At 56.2% G+C, this 19,203-nt stretch overlaps 1 protein-coding gene across 7 annotated transcripts in view; it reads left to right on the forward strand.

Moving 5' to 3' along the window:
- CACNA1I (calcium voltage-gated channel subunit alpha1 I) overlaps positions 1 to 19,203 on the forward strand; it is a 137,495-nt gene that overhangs the window by 58,143 nt on the left and 60,149 nt on the right. For 4 of the 7 annotated variants that reach the window (XM_045062392.1, XM_045062391.1, XM_023257494.2 and 1 more), the window contains one exon: positions 14,327 to 14,424. In XM_045062392.1, the coding sequence (XP_044918327.1) occupies positions 14,327 to 14,424 (98 nt within the window). Of the gene's footprint in view, positions 1 to 6,484; positions 7,000 to 12,524; positions 12,863 to 13,343; positions 13,448 to 14,326; positions 14,425 to 19,203 lie in introns of those variants that run through there. The other 3 variants (XM_045062394.1, XM_045062393.1, XM_023257496.2) reach the window with 3 other exon arrangements.

The raw sequence follows: 19,203 nt of genomic DNA on the forward strand, positions 1-19,203 counted from the left end.
CTGTCTCAAAAATAAATAAACAGTAAAAAAAAAATGGAAAAGAAAAAGAAAAAAATTTCTTTTATTGTTTCTTTGGTTATTGCCCATTCTTCTCTGCAGCCTCCTGGCTTTCCCATTAACTGGATATTTCCCCACTCTATCTTCTCTGCATTCTCTCCCCTTTCTCTCGAAGATTTCCTCTGTACTAGAAGAGAATTCCTTGACTTGTCTTCTGAATCGCTAACGGTGCCCTTTCCTCCAGTTACTGCCCCGTCTGGAATTGTTCCTTTCCTCGGCATCTTGTTAATTCCCAAGATCGTTTCTCATTTTGGGTTTCTCATTTTTCAGAGCAGCTTAGACCTGTTCTTGTTTTATGGGTGCCATAGTCACTCGACTCTCCTTATGGATATTAGTTAGGCTTCTTAACAGTCCTTTCCTGATCGTGAAGTCAGAGTGTAATTTCCAAAGAGTTAAACAAAAAATGACTCGCACACAAATCTTAAAAGGCACGTGATTGACTCACCTCATTAATGAGGAACCAGTAGGATGGTAATCGGCAGAATCAGGAAAATAGGCATTGGAGAGAGAAGGTGGGGATAAGAGAATTAGGTCAGAAGCAAAGCTGGTTAACAGGCTACAGGGTCAAAAAGCCATAACTTTGGGGGTTATCCTTTCTAATGCACAGAAATCACTTACGAAACTGCAGGTTAACATGTAATTTCACAACAGCAAGACCTTTAGTTAACAGTAAATAGTGACTCAAACAAAGGTATCTTCTCCTGGATCATGAAATAATCCTTAGATGGGTCTGTTAAGTAACGCTCCAAAATGACATTGTGAGAAATATTGCCCTCCCGCTGCCTTGTTTCCAAGTTTTAGGACAATTTTTCTTTTCTTTAAAAAAATTTTTTTTTCAATGTTTATTTATTTTCGAGAGACAGAGCGGTAGAGGGGCAGAGAGAGGGGGAGACACAGAATCCGAAGCAGGCTCCAGGCTCCAAGCGGTCAGCACAGAGCCCGATGCGGGGCTCGAACTCACGAACCGTGAGATCATGACCTGAGCCGAAGTCGGACGCTTAACTGACGGAGCCACCCAGGCGCCCCAGGACAGTTTTTCTTGACTCGTGTTTCGGGGAAGTCCTTTGTTTTGCTGGTTCCGTTCACTGCCAACTATGAGCACCCCCACCCTGCCCTTTTGACTCGAAGAGTCTCTGTTGCCTACCGCTTCCCCCGTCTGCTCATATTTATAAATTAAGACAACGAAGGTCGAGCACAGTGAGGAGCGCCAAGGTCTGTTTGGTATCTTCTCGTGGTCCTTGGGTGAGGTTCACAGGCCAGACCCCTCCTGGGGGCAAGGGACAGCGGTGCGCATGTGCAGTCCCATAGGGCCCCGTGCCTGGTTTCATGCTCTGTTCTCACCGTTTTGAAATTCTCAACAAGTTCCGAATGAGGCCCTGCATTTACATTTAGCACTGGGACCCACAAATTATGTAGCTGGTCCTGGCTCGGGGGCAGGTTGAATGGGAGACTTCTTTGCTAGGGTCATGAACACATTCAGGTGACTCGGACCTGTCTTATTCTCGAGGTCCTCCTTGTCCTTTGTGCCTAGGGATGGTGTGGGTGCAGAGGGCAGGATGGGAAGCCGCGACCTGAGGCTCCAGAGCCCAGCCCCCCAGCCCCAGCCCCAGCCCAGCCTGGGGCTATAAATGTTCTGTTTCCCAAGTAACAAGCCTGACATCCCAAAGACGTTTTCTTCCTTCCTGCTCCTCCCCTTCCCCAAATTACTGCCTCCTTTTTCAAGCTGTGGAGGAGACAGAATCTCCACGCTGGAAGGTTCCTTAGAGGTCAGAGCCTTCATCTCCATATCCAGTCAGCCTCTGCTTGCATGCTGCCGCCGTGGGGAACTCACATGGCAGCCGATCCCCAATAGCGATCTAGCACGCCTGATGTGCTAGAAAATTCTTTCTTTCACTGAACTGAATTTGTCTTCCTGTAGCTCCCATCTGATGAGAACATTCATTCACTTATTCCTTTACAGAAATTAGCATTTATTGAGCACCTACTGCATGCCAGGCCTTGTGCTGGGCAGTGGGGGCCACGAGATGAACGAGATATGCCATTGTGATCTCATGGTTTAGAAAACAGATATAAACCCAAGAATGCAATATAAATCCTAAATTGGGATCAATACTGCCGCAAAGAAGTGTAGAGAACCATGGGGTCATGGAGCAGGGACCTGATTTACGCAGGGGTCAGTGTATGCCTTCCTGAAGAAGAGAGGCCTGGGCAGTGAGTAAGAGCTGAACAGGCGGAGGACGGGGGAAGGGTATCTTGGGTAGAGGGAACAGCATGCAGAGGGCCTCGGGCTGTTGGGGAAGGGGCATGAGGGGGGATGTTGGAGCCTAGGGCTCCTGGGGGGGAGGTGGGTGCTTCAAGATGAGGGCAGAGAGGGGGGCAGGGGCCCGATCGCACAGGGGTCCCAGAGCCTGCGGGCAGGGGCATCTCTGTCATGACAGACTCACGACAGTCCTGCAGAATTTGGAAGGCAGCTCCTTTCCCCCTCGAGTCTCACTTTCCTTCCTGTGAAATGTGCCCAACACCTGCCACCATTTGTCAAAGAACAGATGAGGCAGCTTCACCTGCTGGCATCATATCAAGCTGTCGTGGTGCCCGGGGGTGGGGGTGGGGGAGCAGGTCCCCAACCTCCCAGCGATGACTCACGGGGCGGAGAGAATGGGCTGCCCTTGTCCCAGTGCCATGTGGTGACCCGTTGAGTGGCTGTGCTCCCTGCCACCCCCTGGTTGTGCTCACTTTCCGAGCCAGGTCTCTCTCACCCGGGAACTAAAAACAGGTTTTTGTTTTTTAAGTTTATTTATTTATTTTGAGAGAGAGCACGCGCGCGCGTGCACGAGAGCAGGGGAGGGGCACAGAGAAAGAGAGAGAACCCCAAGCGGGCTCTGCACCATCGGTGCAGAGCCGGAGGCAGGGCTCGTTGCCCCCACTGCGAGATCATGACCTGAGCCGAAGTCGAGAGTCGGACGCTCAACCAACTGAACCGCCCGGGCACCCCACAGTTGACCTTTTTTTAACCCAAGTACCAAACTTTGCATTTATTGCTATTACTTTTATCTTGCAATGATCTCTTGGGAGTCCTGATTCGGTTGCTCCTTATATTTGCTTCCTGTGCTTGGTCAGCCCTGGGCAGCGGGGTCCTATGGCACCTCGCTGGAGACTCTTTCAGCGTGAGAAACCTCCAGTAATCATTGGATAAAGTTTAACCCTCCTCACCGTCTTATTTAAACTACGCTCTTCTGCTTCTGTCCATTAGAGGGTCATGAAATATTCAATGGCGTTTTGTTGAACTTGAGAGATCGTCTATCTCCCTTGGTGTATTATGCTGGTAATTTTGCCTCCTCCCCTGACATGAGTGGCCACTGCCAGCTGTGGGGAAGGGCCTGAGCACTTCTGTTAAAGGCTTCCCCGAGAATTCTGATGACGATTCTCCTAGGTGAAGCAGGGCCAGAGGACTGGGCCACAGCGACCTCTCTGAGGCTGAGCCAGAGCCTTGCCAAGGGCACGGCTGGGTGGCTGATGTGGGCCCCGCCTTGCATGAGTGCAGGGAACAGGAGCCGCCTTGAGCCTGAAAGCCCTTGAAAGCTTCTAACTCTGACGGCCTCTCTCCCAGAGAGAGCCTCGGTGTGGAAAATGGAGCCGCTAAGGGATGAGGAGGAACGCACCAGGAAGGGGCGACCTCCCCGCTCCTCAGACACGTGCACAGCCTCGCGCCCCTTCTCAGTGTTCCTCAAAATTCAAGGGGCAACAGGATGTCTGGGAGTACATGTTAAAATGCAGATTCCTGCGGGACGCCTGGGTGGCTCAGTCGCTTAAGCCTCCAGCTTCAGCTCCGGTCATGATCTCACAGTCCATGAGTTTGAGCCCCGTGTCGGGTTCTGTGCTGACAGCTCAGAGCCTGGAGCCCGCTTCGGATTCTGTGCCTCCCTCTCTCTCTGCCCCTCCCCCGCTCATGCTCTGTCTTTCTCTCTCTAAAATATATAAACATTAAAAAAATTCAGATTCCTGGGCCTCACCCTGGGGATCCAGACCCAGGAATATGGGGGGCCTAGGAATTTGCATTTTAGCTAAATGCCCAGGTGGCCCTGAGGCAGGTGCTCTCGTTATGTGACCCTCAAGATGCTCTTGATTGGGCACCCTCCAGGTGGAGAGGACGGTTCTCAGTTCTGGGAGCCATAGGAAGGGGAAGAAGCACGAGACGGCCAGGATCTGAAATAATTCTCATGACAAGTAGACATACTTCATGAACAGGACCACGAGGACTCCCCCTCAGAATTTCTGTCATCAGTAAAAATGCCAACACAAATAGCAATAATGTCAGTCATTCAGCACCTCAGCCAGGGAGTGAGGAGAGGCTGGCTCGGAGTCTATCATACCCTGGGAACCTGTTCTCTTGAGTGAGTGAGCGCAGCACGGGGAACAGCTTCCCCACCCTGACTTTTATGGGCTCTTAGGAAACAAAACGTCAATAAGAATTGTTCCTCAACCCCGGACTAGAGCGTTCTAAAAAGAGCAGGCAGGTGCATCCCCTCTGCAGTTGCTCACTGAGAGCTCCTTTTGTCCAAAGTGCCTGTCGGTGGTTCTGTAGAAAGCAAAGGGAATGGAATCCTTCTAGACTTCATCCAGGGGTGTGAGAAAAAATAAAAGCATCTGCTGTTTGCCGAGTACTCACTGGGGGCCCAAGCTGTGCATGATCTGGTTTACTCTTCACACTAGCCCTCTGAGCGGCAGACTGTGGTCAGTTCCATTTCGCAGATGAGGCACGGTAACAGGGAGTGACCTCCTCAAGGTCGCAAGCTGGTAAGGGGAAGAGCCAGGAGGTGAACCCAGGGAGCTTGGCTCCACGGGCTGGGATTGAGTCCTGGCTCCGCGTGGCTTGCTGGGATGCATTTGACTGCACGTAGGAGAAAAGTCGACCAGCCGTGGCTTGAGCAAGTCCTGGGGTGTTTTTTTCCAATGTGACACGAAGTTCTGAGGTCGGTGGGTGCTGATGGCGGCTCTGTGACGTGGGGGCTGACGTCCGTGATTTTCCGGGCCTTTCTTTCATGGGCGCAAGGCAGCTGCTGAGGCTGTGAACCTCGTGTCTGCGCTGAAGGAGGGAAGGATGAAGGGAGACAAGGCTATGTCGGCCACGCCTGTCCACTTGGATCAGGAAGATAACATTTTCTTCCCTAGATCTTTCCCCGTGCCGGCATGCTTGATCAGAACTGGGTCTCGTGGCCATCCTTAGCTGCGGGGGAAGCTAGGAAAATAGAAAACATCGCTGAATTTGGCTCAGGCAACCAAGAATTGTTCCCTGGGGCCGGGCAGGATTGGAAGAAGAGAGAAAGCACATTATGTGGGCAACTTTCAGAGCATACCACATTCCTCAACTAGGGCCCGAGTTTCTTTGTTTGCTCTTGGCTCTAAAGTCAAATACCAACCCCATGCAAGCTGTGCAGAGGCCTGTCCCCGCTAGCAGATCGGGCTGTGGTTATGGGTGTCAGAATGTCATCATTGTGGCTGTTTCCAGAAGCCTTTGGAGCTGGCCTCCCTCCTCCGTGACTCTATGCGCATCATCTGTGAGTCAGGGAAGCACTCCATGTGTCGGCAGGGCCAGGGCACATCTTTACATCCTGATTTATCCTGGGCTCTACAGGTCTGTCTGCTCCCAGCACTGGGTGCTCTGAGGGCAAGGCTGAGGCTGACTCATCATCGAGGAGTCCCCAGAGCTTGGCTCTGGGCCAGCGTGGAGGGGGAGTCTCCATGACATGTTTGTTTGGAATCTGTCCTGCCCAGGCACCGCGGAGCTGGGGGCGAGGGTATCCGGGGCCACTTTTGTGAAGCTGAACTGGCGTCGGGTGGGCGTGGATCTGAGAAGATTCCAGTGGGAACCTCGGGGTGGATGGTTTTCTTATTTGCTTGTGGAGTAGAGTGGATGAGAGCCATGATAACCACGCAGGTTCGTTTCCATGGAAACAGGATGCTACATGCTATGAGGGGTGAGGGGTAGAGAGATTCTCTGGCTACAGGCTGACAAGCCAGATGCCAGTCAGTCATGAATCAGGAAGGGTTCTGTCAGTTATATGGGGCAGGAACCTGCCGATCCTGGTTTAAGGGAGTTTATCATTTCCTTTACTCAAAGCCCAGGGGTCTCTGGCTTCAGGGCCCCTTTGATCCAGAATCCTGGAAGATGTCACTAGACAGTGTGTCCTCCCATCCTACAGCTCTGCTCGTTATTCTGTGCTGACATATATCCCGGCAGCCTTCCTCCTGGGTTGCGGGTGGCAGAGGTCGGCCCAGGGCTCACAGCCTACTCTCTTGGGGAGTCACTGGAAAGACCCCTGCCCTTTCACAGCCACTCCCCAATGAGTGCGGAACGTAGCTTCTTTGGCTTGGATTGGCTGGCGTGGGTCATGTGCTCATCCCTGAGCCAATCACTGCGGCCAGAAGGGGCTGTGCTCTGATTGGCCAGACCTAGGTCTGGGCGTACCCCTGGCGTGAACGCGAGTTCAGGGTCTTCCGTGGCGTGTGGCCCAAGGTTGGAGCGGTTAGATGTGCAAAATGCGGGGCCTGTTACCGTCAGAGCAGAGGAGAGCAGAGAAGGGAGAAGGGCAGGAGCAGAAATCGGCACTGGTCACTAATTTTCCAGAACTAATATTTACTGACGGTGCTGTGCTCTCTTACATCCTCACAATCCCGAGAAATTGATGATGGTGGTTAGGGGCGTGGTGGTGGTGGTGAACCCCCGGTTGCAGATATGGGCGTGGAGGTTCAGAGAGATCAGCAGCCTGTCCTACGTCACACAGCTTACATGGGCCAGATCTGGCATGTGCTCACCTACGGCCGGCCCCAGAACCCACGCTGACTCACAGCATGAGGGGTTTTACCTTTTCAGAGGCCAAAATATTCCAGTTGGTCCGCCCCTGGGGACCTGGACAACGTCACCAGCCCTCAGAAGGCCTCCGGGTGAGTCCTCTGAGAGGGACATGTACCCCCCAAACTCTGGTAGAGCCCAGTGTCTCTTCCCAGCAGCCGTGTCCACCTGTCACGGTGCCCAGACCGGTGTAGCTGTGCTAAATTTCATGAAGCAGACGTCATGAGGCGTATTTGGGACCTATACTTAAACGTGATGTGTTATTGTTTATCTGAACTTCAAATCGACTGAGAATCCTGTGTTTATCTGACACCTCCACCCAGAGATGAAGTCACTGGAGTGTTGTCACCTGAGTGGAGCCTTGTCAAGCGAAGACCTGGGGTCTCCTGCTGCTGCAGTCCCCAGAGTTGCCCTGAATCCCACCCTCCTGGGGTGTCTCTGCAGCCTTTCCTCTGACTTTGTGGCCCCAGATCTTTCCTTTGTTCTGAACTCGGCCCGAGTTGGTTTCAGAGCATCAGTTTCTTTAACAGTCAAATGGGCTTAATAACCCCTGTACTTCTGGTTCCATAGGATGTGTGTGAGGATTTATGGGTGACGGTGACCCATAAATCAGAAAGTGCTGGTCAAGGTCAAGGGCTAATGTTATCGCTCCTCAATTCCCTCTTTCCGGTATCTCCTCCCTCCCTGCCTCCGCTGAACACCTACTATGTGCTAGGTGGTGGGGTTGTGGCGTAGGCTGGCCGTCGAGTTACCCACTAGTACAAGCCTGAATCATCACAGAGCTGCCTCCTGACAGATGAGCTGCCATTTCCGGCAACTCAGTTTCCTTCCCATTAGCTACATCCTAAATTACATTTTAAGAAAGCCCCCGTGGGTCCCTTGCAAAGATTGAGGAAACACCCTATTTTTATCAGCAGCACACAGAAACCATCTTCTGGGAGGGGTTATTTCCTGGAAAGACGTTACGTCTCAGTCATTTTATGTTGCTTCTTGTCAGCTCCAAGCCTTTTTTTTTTCTTTTTTCTGATCTTGTCCCTCAAGTTATTTGTTTGACAAGCTGGTATAGAGAGCCCGCCTCTAAACTGGGCCCTCGGCTGGACACTGGAGACGCAGCTGGGACTCCGATCCAGCCCCTGCCCCGAGGAACAGGGACACATCAGAGCACACCTCAGAGCCAGAGGTGCCCTGACCGACGCAGGGTGGGACACAAGGCGGGCGAGCCCAATTCTGCCCAGGGGTGGGATCTGGAAGGCACGGGAAGGTGCACCAGGTAGAAAGACTGGCAAACGCCTGGCAAGAGCAATGTTGCACTCTGGGAACACGCGATGTTCAGGTGTTCCTGGAATGCAGGCCACGTGGCGGACGGCGCCGGGGTCCTGCCAGAGCTTCCGGAGGCCCGTGCTGCCCGGGCTTTCTCAGGCAGGAGGTGGGATTCAGGGGGTGCGGTTTGAGTAGGCACATGCGATTCGTGGGCAAGCGCGAGCTGAGGCAGCACATGAGGCTGTGATATAATAGCGGCTGACTCTTCTTTGACTCCTACGTGGGCCAGGCCCTGTTCTCAGCACCGAATCCGCGTAGGAACCCATTTCCTGCTCCTCACGGCCCTGGGAGGTCGGTTCAGTGACTTGCCCAGGGTCACACAGTATGCTAGCGGCAGAGCTGGGGACGGGATCCAGGCTCCGCGCTTTAACCACTGGGTAAGCCTGCCCACAGGGATGCTGGCCCTGTTCCATGTCCTGCCATGTGTGTTGTGCTCACCGGCCGCCTGACCAGCTGAGGAGGGTGTCGCGAGCCAGAAGGCGGCTGGCCTGATGCCTGGTGAGCCGCAGGGTAGGCTGGGCAGGGCTTCCGGATCCCCTGCCCTCTGGCTGTGTGAGCTGGGTTCTTTGGGAGCCTCAGCTGATGGGCCATAATGGGCCATAATCCCCCCACGAGAAGGTATGTGAAGTGCTCCACACGTGTGAATGCTGAGGAAAACCTTGTCAGTCAGCCAGGACGCTGAGTTCCCAGTGACAGAAACCCAAGGCAAACGGGGCCCAAGCCCCAAAGGGAGTGTATTGGCTGACAGAACCGGAAAAAGCAGAGGGCAGATCTGGGATTCAGATAGAGAGAGGCTCGAACCATATGGTCAGGATCCTGCCTCTCTCCAGCTCTGGACTCAGCCGCCTTTTGTGTTGGTAGAATTCTGAGGCCACCACGGAGGCAAGATGGCCATTAGCGCCTTAGGGTTTCCAGGTGGCGGCTTAGCCAAGGAGAGCCCTCTTCCCTATAGTCCCAGCTCAAGGGCTGGCCTGCCGCCCATCGCCCACCGCCCCCCAGGGGTCACATGCCCATCCCGAACTGATCACAGTGGCTGGGGGCGGGGCGGGGCAGGGGGGGAGGGGGAGATCCTGTGCAGTGGTTGACCAGGCCCGGGGCTCTGGGCCTCTCTTGGGAGGCAGGGGATCTGGGAGTGGGGGAGGGAGGGCGCCTCAGCAGGAATAAGTAAGGGTGGCATGGCCACCCCTGAGCCCCTCTCCTCAAGGACAGCCCTGGAACTGGGTTCAGCTACTCCCCTCCTAGGGTGATGTCAGGACAAAAGTGTTCGCTTTAAAGCTAAATTACTTACCTAATTAGGCGCTTGGGAGCTGGCAGGAGGTAGTGGGGGTTTTTGTTGATTTTTTTTTTTTTTTTAGACTTTTAGCACCGAAGCTGCGTGATAAAGTAACTGTGTAATTAGAAATTAATTTCTCACTCTCGTAAGTGATGTCTTACTTGGGGCCCGAAGGAAGTCAGCCCAATGGCTATTCACCCACAGAGCGACCCCTCTTCACCTTCTTTTTTGGAGGGGGGGGTCCCCCACAGCTGTCATCCAGGGTGGGAGGCGGTAGCTTCTTCTGTCACAGGTGGTGCTTATGCTAAGTAGATCCCTGAGTGCCTACTGGGTGCTGTGTGGGGCTGGTGCGGGGGTGCCTCTGAGGGGGGGGTGCGTGGCCAGCATTCAACCTGTCTGTGGGAATGCTGCAGTGCCCCTCCCCCGCCTCCCTGCTATCTCGGGTCCCTTTCTGAGGCCCGCTCCACAGTCTCTCAGGGGGTCCCGATTGTGCCCCCATTCTCCACAGCAGTAGCCGGCTCACCAACAGCCCCTCATTGGCTTTTCTCAGTTTCCACTCCCTCGACACACTCCCCGGGATCACCTCCTGAGTTCTTGGCTCAGGATCTGCTTCCGGGGAACCCATGTTAGACAGGAGATGTGAACAGACTGTGGAGTAAGCCAGAGCAGACGGGGTGAATTCAGCCTTTGGTGCAGGGAAGGGCTGAGCAGAGGCTCCGTGGAGGAGACGGTCTTGAAGGGAGGCTGAGAGCAAGGGGAAGGGGCACCGAGCAAAGGAAAGGGGGGCAAGAAGGGCGTGTATTTGGGGAGCTGGATAGGCCGCAGATGTGCAGAGGAGGAGCAGGGGTTGGGGGAGGGGAAGGCCAGACCGGAGGGCCTTGTAGGCCATGGTCAGGGGCTTAGACTTTGTTCTGATGGCAGTGGGGAGCCATGGAGGGTTTAAGTTGGGGAGGGACACGGCTAGATTTGAGTTTTAGGAAGTTTTGGCTGACTGAAGAAGGAGTGTGGGAGGAAGAAGCAGGAGACAGAACAGTCAGGAGGCTGCTCAAGCTGTCAGGAGAAAGGGATGGTGATGGGACTAGGGCAGGGGTCAGGGAGCTGTGAGCAGACTGTCCCGAGTTGGGGCACAGCGTTACTGTCAGGACAGCACAGTTCCCAGGGCATAGAATTTAACCCACAGTTCTACCCTTGCAACTCTGCGCATCTCTCCCCATCCTTGTCCGGTGTCCCCCTTTCTATCCTCTTTTTCTCAAAGAAGAGTGAGAACTATTAGATTCTTCACTGTGCACCTACTATGTGTTCTTTATCACTGGATGCATTTATACCCTGTCTTGTTTCCCAGACGGGGGATGCAGGTGCAACATTACACCCCCCCCCCCAGGTAGATATATGGAAGAGAGAGTTAGAATCTCAGAGAAATGTTTAGGCAATTGGATTTCCCGGAAGGATCCACCGTACCAAGATCTCTCCTGCTGCCAAGAACTCAGTAACTTGTCACCTTTCCCCTTTCGACTTGACTGCCAGGAAGCTCAGAGCTACGATCCTAACACTAAATTCTCTAAGAAATTTCTCATGGGAGCTTTTCAGTGGAGACCCTGAGGGCTGCAAGTTGAGGTCTCCGGGGAGTTTTTGCAGTAGGCTGCAGAAGGTGAGATGTGTTCCCACACTGAAGGCCTGGAGGGTCAGGTCGGGTCAGGGGCGAAGGGGGGGGGCTGGGCCTGCCAGGCAGTGGCTGCTTCAGTCCACCTCAGAGATGGGCGTGAGTCTCATCAGCTTCCCATGAGCGGGTTGGCATCGGAGAGGTGCTCAGACCCTAAAGCTTCTGACTCTGGGTAATCGTGGGCCTTGGAAACACTCAGTTACATCCTGCGCCTCGCTCGCAACCCAGGGGCCAGTCCCCTCCTTGTTTTAGAGAAACGTAGAGGGGAGGCGAACCTGATTTCTCACCATGGGGTTTGTTCATCTGTATCTGTAGATATTTCCCACCCTCGCCCTGGCCTGTCGCCTGTCCCCTGTCCCCTGTCGGGGGTGGGGGGTGGGGGGCAGGCCACGGTGGGCCTGCCTCACTTACTTAAGAGTCAGCAGTTCCAGTCTGTGGAGCACAGGTTCTGCCTGGGGGGAACACGGAACCAGGGCAGCGGGGCAAGGTGTGGAATCCTGGTCCAGGGGAGGGTGAGGCAGGGTGCGGTGGGATCCAAGGAAAGGGGGGCTCGAACGGGTTAATGCAGGTGAGGAACGAGAACCGCCTGGCAAGCGGTAGGCCCTCAAAACCCATGTGTTTTCTTTGTCTAGCCCTCTATGAGGCATGTATTTATTTTTATTGCGAGACTTCATGGGGATGGGGACAAATCCTGGGCTGTCACCTGCCAGAGCTCAGCAGGTGTGCCCTGGGGCTCCCCAAACAAAGGATCCCGAGGGGGCTCAATCAGGCAGAGGCTGGGATCCCCCACCCCAGCACGCCCCAGCAAAGCATAAACTGAGCTCTGGGGGTCTCGCTCTCCCCAGGGCCTGGTGCTGCCCCCCCCCCCCTGGCAGGATGGAGGGAGCCAGGGCGGAAGGAAGAGGGCTGGTGGTGGTGGGACATGGGGCGTGGGGGGGGGGCTGGCTGGAGCTGGGCGGCGGTGGGGGGGGGCTCTCCTAGGCCTGGGGTGTGAGGGTGCGTGTGCGCCCGTGCCAGTGTGAGCGCCTGTTTGTGTGCTGTGTGTGCCGCCCCCACGGTGCCTCCGTCACACGCGTCTCCCTGGCTGCCTGGAGAGCTCTTTCTACAAAATATGAAAATGACAGTTGGCTCACCCACGCACGGAATCCTCTTGTAGCTCCGCTCCCTCGGCCTCCTTCTCACATCAGCCTCTCTCCTCACCCGCTGCCCCTGGGCCACCCTCAACCTGCAGCTCCCTCTCTGCCAGGCTGTCGCTCCTGGCACCCCTCTTTCCTCCCCCTCCCCCTCCTCCCCCTCCCCCCTCCTCCTCCCACTTCTGCCTCTTCCCCTCCCCCTCCTCCCCTCCTCCCCTCCTCCACCTCCTCCTCCCTTCCTTGGGGACCCCAGGTCGTCTCCAGTTCTAGTTCTCTGTCACTTTTTTGTCACGCCCCCTCTCCGAAACTGGGCTCTGGCGGGAGTGTGTGTGGATCAGGGTGTCCGAGGAGTGAGTGTGCGAGTGTGTGTGTGTGTGTGTGTGTGTGTGTGTGCGCCGACGGTTGTGTGCAGGTGCGTGTGGCTCTGCGTGAGAGAGAGCCAGCATGGGAGCCAGAGCCTGTGCCCCAGAAAGCTGGGGGATGGATGGAGGCATTTCAGGCAAAGAAGCTTTCACTCAATTATTCTTCAAGCAGCGGGAGGGGGCGGCGGCTCCACAACAATTGGACAGGTTTGCACGGTGTATAGGAAAAGCCTTCATTTCCTGCTGACGGCGGTGACAGGTGGAGCCGGCCGCAGTGCTGGAGCCCTGGGGTGGATGATGGGGGGGAGGGGGGACGGGGAGGAAGGGTCTGGTGAGCCGGACACCCGGGGTCAGGCCGAGGCCGTAGGCCCCAGGAGCCTGTCTTTCACTGGAGAAAAGTGGGGGCAGGTAGGAACTGAGCGGGTAGGATCCGGTGGAAGCCAGGAGACCGCAGAGGGGACCTCAGAGATCTGCCTTCTGTGGAGATCTGGGAAGACTTCCTGGAGGAGGCCGACTGTCTCTTAGGAGCTTCAGGGCTGGTGGAGTGTAGAGAGGGAGGGCGGGGCCGTCTGATGAGGTCCTGAAGGAGAGAACTCAGGCAGTGGCCAGGGCCCTAGTGTCATCCTTGCTGCCTTTGAGTCTCTCCCTGGCGCGAGTGGGTACTCCTGAGGGTTGGGGCCAGGTCTTGTGAGTCACTTGTGTCTGTAGTGCCTAGACTGGCTTGGTTCATCGTGGACTCGGGTGTGGAAAAACTTCCAGGACTCCAGGGGCATCTGCCCGGAACCTTGAAGCGTGAGTAAGGTTTCGGTGGACAGAGAGGTGAGGGGTAGCATTCCAGGCAGAAGGGACAATGGGTGCCAAGGCCTGGACTGGGGCACGCAGTGAGCCTTGAAGCTGGAGCCTGGGTGCCTTGCGGGGAGCATGCCCAGGAGAGTGAACTTTCCCTGCAAGCGAAGTACAGCGTGCCTGTCACATCCCAGGAGATGTGGCCTGTGACACCTGGCCTGGTGTGAGCCCGCAGTTGGGCTCAGAGGCCAGGAGAACAGAGGGGGAGGGGGGCAGGTGTGGCCTGAGCCTGGCTGGAGCCTCTGCCCAGATGCTGGGTGACGTGGGACATGTGACGTCACCTCTCTCCAGCTCCTCTCCTCATCTGTAAATCTGGGCATCTGACCCAGGCTTGCTGGGGGCCTGGGGGCCAGGGGAGATGTAAAGCAAGATATAAGCTCTAGGCCTCTGCCCACAGTGAGGGTCTCTGGTCACCACCTGGGGTCAGCCGGGGGTCTCCCACCTCCTTGGTTCTCCTCTGCTGACCTTCCTTGTTTCAGATTAGAGGCTGCTGGGAAAGCAGGGGCAAGAGGCACCTGGCACAGGGCTGGGCCCTCAGTGGGGACCCAAGTTCTCTGCTCTTCCATTCACTCCGCCCTCCACCGCATCCACAGCACCCCCAGGACAGTCGGAGGCAGAGACAGCCGGTTCCACTTAGGAGGAGACAGTCCAGGCCACACAGCTGACTGGGGCATAGCCAGGATTCTGAGCCCTTTGCTTATGTCTCCCTTCCAGGCAGCTGTGGGCATGGGTGGGTGTGCATGGGTGGCTAGATGGCCGTGGAATAGTCCATGGCCCTGAGTGTCCCTCCTGCTCCATCCCTCACTCTCCCCCCTTTCTCTGCAGGATGGTCGAGTACTCTCTGGACCTCCAGAACATCAACCTGTCGGCCATCCGCACCGTGCGTGTCCTGAGGCCCCTCAAAGCCATCAACCGTGTGCCCAGTGAGTTGGTCCCCCCTCCCCGCTCCCCATCAGCCACTCCTGCACTAAGAAAAGACTCACCCGCACCTTCCGGTGCCTGTGCTGGGTACAGGGGTCCTTCAGCGACTGGACAGATGTGGGTCCTCCTCCCACCAGGCTCATGGGCCAGTATTTGGGCCTGAAGATGCTGGAGAGTGGTCCTGACACCTCTGAGGCCCAAAAGAACTCAGATGGCAGCATTCTGGGGAGTCTGGCTTTTTAGGGACAAGGTTCCTCGTGGGGGGGGGGTGGCTATCAAGGTGGACACGTGTGAAAAGAAGCTGCTTAGTTTGAGAGTATCGGGCAGCATTTCAGTGAGGAGGGGATCCCAGCTCGTGCTGATTTAGAACTCAAGCTCTATCACCCCCCACCGCGTGTCTGCCGACCCACGCGAGGACCCAGCCCTCCGTCCATCTGTCCGCCTGCCTAGTGCCGGAAGGTTATGTTATAACAACAAGCCCCGACATCTGCCCAGATTCATAGTTTTCAAAGCTTTTCATCTCCATGATTTCTCTTGAGCCTTATAATCTCTCTTTGAGGGAGGCGGGCCATTCACAGGAAAACAGAGATAAAGAGACCAAGACTTGGAGACACGAGGTAACTTGCTCAAGAGGCCTCCTGACTCCCTGAACTGTGTTCTTTCTGCTACCCTGAGTTAGGAATAGGATGGGGGATGGGGAGGGAGAGGGGGAGGGGAGTACCTGGCCTGCATGGGGTTTCAGCCGTCAGGGAAGGACAGGGACTTTTATGAGACCTGCCTACCTCCTGTGTGGTATTTGACATACGGATGCCTAACTCAGAGCCTCCCAACTCGCCGTGTAAGGCTCAGAGCGGCTTGCATGGTGTCACCGCAATTCAGTGGCAGGACAGGGTTCTGCATGGAGTTCTGTCCGTCCTGAGCCCAACTCTTTCCTTGGTTCTATCCGAACGCTTGCTTCTCTTCCTTGTCTGAGCCTCAGTTTCCCCATCTGCAGAAGAGGGGAGGGCCCCTAGCACCTCTTCCTCCTCCACGGTCAGAGTGGTCCTTACTCCCCCAATTCTCAACCCTGGGGCCTTGGGGCTTTGTCACCTGCCCTATCCAGCTGACCTCTCCCCAGACAGGCTGGGGCTGGCCTGATTGTCGGCAGGCCTGGTAGCGCAGGGGAGGCCATGCTCCAGGGTATTTGTGGAGCAAGGTGGCCAGGAGGGTGGCCAGACTATGGCTTTGTTCTGAGATGGGCAGGCCGGCTCCGGTTGGGCAAAGTCCGAAAGGGGCCTGGGGGCTCTTGGTGTCTCAAGGTTGCACATACAGGGTCATCTCCCCACACATTATGTTGACCTGCTGGGAAATCCCAGGGGGCCCTGAGGGCTACCACAAAGGTCCTGAGGGAGGGGTTGGGAGGCAGGGGTGGGGGTAGGGGTGAGTGATGAGAACCAAAGTTATCGGCGACGGGGGGAGGAGCGGTTCAGTGGTACCATGTCGGTCGCTTCCCCCTGCCCTGGGAGACTCTTGGGGGCAGGGGAGGGACATCCAGCGAGGTCATCCTAGGCGCGAGCTTCTCTCAACCCCTTCCACCCCCACCAATCCTGCGAGGCTCCTAGTTCAAAACCATCTTTAGCCCATTTAGCAGATGAGGAAAATGAGGTCCAGAGAGGGCCGTGACCAGTCCAAGGTCACACGGCAGGGAACTTGGAGCCCGAGTTTCTAACGGGCACACCCTCTGTAGTGTGTGTTCCTCTCCCTCATGTCCCACCCCCTTCTCCGAGGAAGCTGGCCGCAAGGCGGACTTCATTCACAGGGCGCCCGCAGCGACGCCTGGTATGTTCGAGTCGCTCGGTAGATATGTATGAAGTGGACACACTGGGCGAGGGTGGGATCTGACAGCCCCGGTGGGGTCACATCCCGGTGGGATGTGACAGGACATTTGAGAAGAGAAGGTTTACGAGAGGAGGGGACAGGATGCGGGTCTCCAAGGGGGAGTTTCTGTACATCCGGGTGTGCGTGCACGTGGGTATGAGGGTCTCTGTGACCACAGGCGACCACGTGTGTGCACGTGTGTGTGCGCACGTGAGGTGGGTGGCGCCTGTGTCTCTCCCTGGGCCCCCTTCCTCCCTCTCTCACTGCCCCGAGTGAGGAGCTCATTAGGCGGCTCCTGGCTGTGGAGGTCACTTCTGGGTCCCCAGCACCAGCCTGCCTGGTTCTCTGGAGAAGGACGGCGATGGGCCCCTTGCTCCCGGAGACTCCAGTGTTGGAGGCTGCGTGGCCTGGAGCACCCAGAGAGGAGTTCGGCCTCTTCCCGTGGGGCCTCCTGCCTGCTAACAGGCGAGACTGGGAGGCCCGGGCCCCGTCGATGGGGAATGTGTTTCCTGCTCAGAGCTGACTGCGCCTCGCAGCTGGCAAAGAATGGCTCGGACCCCGGCGTGGGGGAGCGTTGGGGGCACAGACCCTCCGGGATCCAAACCATACCTGATGCGTCCGTCCCCTCCCCCCACTTAGAAACCACCCTGCGCTCCCCTGGGAAAGAGACCTTAGGATGAATTCACACTGATGAGGAATTTAATTAACAGGAGCCTCAGGCTATTAGAGCGGGGTTGGGTGGTTCATCCCTTCCTTTACAGGAGGGACAGGTTTGCCCTCTGCCCCGAGTCACCAGCGAACGGGTGGCATGGGGAGGGTGGCACAGGTTCTTACAAGTGCCTTCTAGAGAGATTCGGTTGCTTGCCTCCTTTTTCTCTAGATGTTGCCCTGAAACATTCCAAGTCCTCCTGTTTGTCTTTAGAGTTTCTTTGGCCCCCCCGGGGCGCCCTCTTTTCAACCATGGCCTGTGGCTTTCAGCTTGGCCACTAGGTGGCAGCCTAGGGAGTTGGCGCTAGTGAAATTATGGGCTATTAATTGCAAAACCGTGGAGAGCCGGGTGGCTACTTGCAATTTAAAAAGGACAGCAACGGCTGCAAAAGCCTCCGCATGATCCGCCAGGAGGACTTAGTTGGGTTGTCAGGGAATGCAGGTGCTGGTTGTTGGCTCTGCCGGGAGCCTGCTGTGTGACCTGGGAAGTCCCCCCCCCCCCCCCCCCCCCCCCCCGTGTCTCTGGACCTCAGTTTCTCTACTCTTGCACAAAGCAAGAGGAGGGACTGGATTAATGTGTAGTTCTTGACTTTGCCCAGGACGGATGGGGCACCTGGGAGTCATGGTGCTCTTTACAAACCTTGTGAAATAGGTCCCTCCGCCTGGCCCCACAGGTCTGGGTCCAGGCCGCTGCTCTGCCTTTGATGGCTAAAGGGAAGCGGGGCATGGAGGAGAAGGTTGGGGAGGGAGGGAGGGAGAGAGGAAAGCACCAGATTGCGAGTCAGGAGGCTGGGTTCTGGTTCCTTGCTGTGGCCTCCATAAATCACTATCCTTTTCTGGGCCTTGGCAAGATGGGGCTGGATCATCTCTAAAAGTGCGCCATCCGGGCAATCAGGCAACTCCAGGCCTCACTCCGGGCCTCACTCCTCACTCGGCCTTAACACCCCTTAGGCCTGCACACCCCTTAAGCATGTTGTGGTGCCTCCCAAAGCCCATTGGCCATGCCATGCCATTTAAATATGAAAAGTGCCTTTTTTCTCCAGTAAGAAACCAGCCTAGTCACTGCTAGGCCCTGAGCCCACTGAGTCTGAGTTGCTGGCCCATATCTAGAGTCGACCAGCCTGTGCTGTGGAGAGGGGTGCGAGGGAGGCCGGGAGGCTTGTGGGCAGCTGCTGGGGACACTGAGCCTGGCCTGGGCCACGGCCCACCCTCAGAGCTCACCCAGCTCACAGTCCCGGGTTCAGCAATAACCCACCCCTGTGCAGGGGCCTCTGGGCTGGGCCTGGGGTGGCGGTGATGCAGAGAGGCAGGAAGTGTCCTCCCAGGGCAGGGCCCACAGACAGGGAGGCAAGGCCGGCAGAGCTATGGGGGGGAGGCCACCGAAAGGTCCCAGCTGGGGGACCAGGAGCTGAAGCTCTGCTCCACACGCGCAGGCCCAGGTTCTAGCCCCAGGCCTTCCACTTGCCCATTGTGGGGCCTTGGGCCCCCATGCTCCTCTCCAGGCCTCCATTTTCCAACAGTAAGATGGGGTTAATAATACCAATTTCTATACGGTTTTGTAAGAATGAAATGCCATCATGTGTGTAAAGAGCTTAGCATAGAACTTTGGGTGCAGTAAGTGGTCAGTAGGCGTTACTCTTGTGAGAAGGTACTAGAACACTGAGGACAGGGCGGGGGCATCAGGGCATCTTTGCGGAGGCTGATTTGGGGAGACGATCACCAAGCACACAGAGGGTTGGAGAGGGCATTTTTGGCAGACCGACCTGCACGTGCAGAAGGTGGAAATGTTGGGTGGGCAGGGGGCCGCGTGTCAGGGCAAGGCGGGAGGGGAGCTTTCCACATCTTCTAGGGATTTACTAATAATGATAAATGGCTGAAACGGGCAAGTTCGCCACGGTGCTTTGCCTGGCTGTATCATCTTGTTTCGTAACAGCTCTAGGACGTTGGTGCCATTACGATGCCCACTTACAGATGTGGAAACCGAGGCAGAGAGTGATTGAGTAAAGTGCCCAAGGCCACATAGCGGTGGGGGAAGGGGGGGGGGTCTGAGGTCGGACTTGAACCTGTGTTCTCACGACCCCAGAGCTTTTTCCTCCTTTCTACAGCCTTCTCCTCCCTGTGACTTGTAGCATCCCAGACAGCCACACCATCTGCAGGGCATCAGGAAAGTCCCTGCCCACCTCCAGGGTCAAAGCAGAAGTGATGCCCTCGGGGCC

This window comes from Felis catus, chromosome B4, assembly GCF_018350175.1.
Source record: "Felis catus isolate Fca126 chromosome B4, F.catus_Fca126_mat1.0, whole genome shotgun sequence".
In the NCBI taxonomy this organism is placed as follows: Eukaryota; Metazoa; Chordata; class Mammalia; order Carnivora; family Felidae; genus Felis; species Felis catus.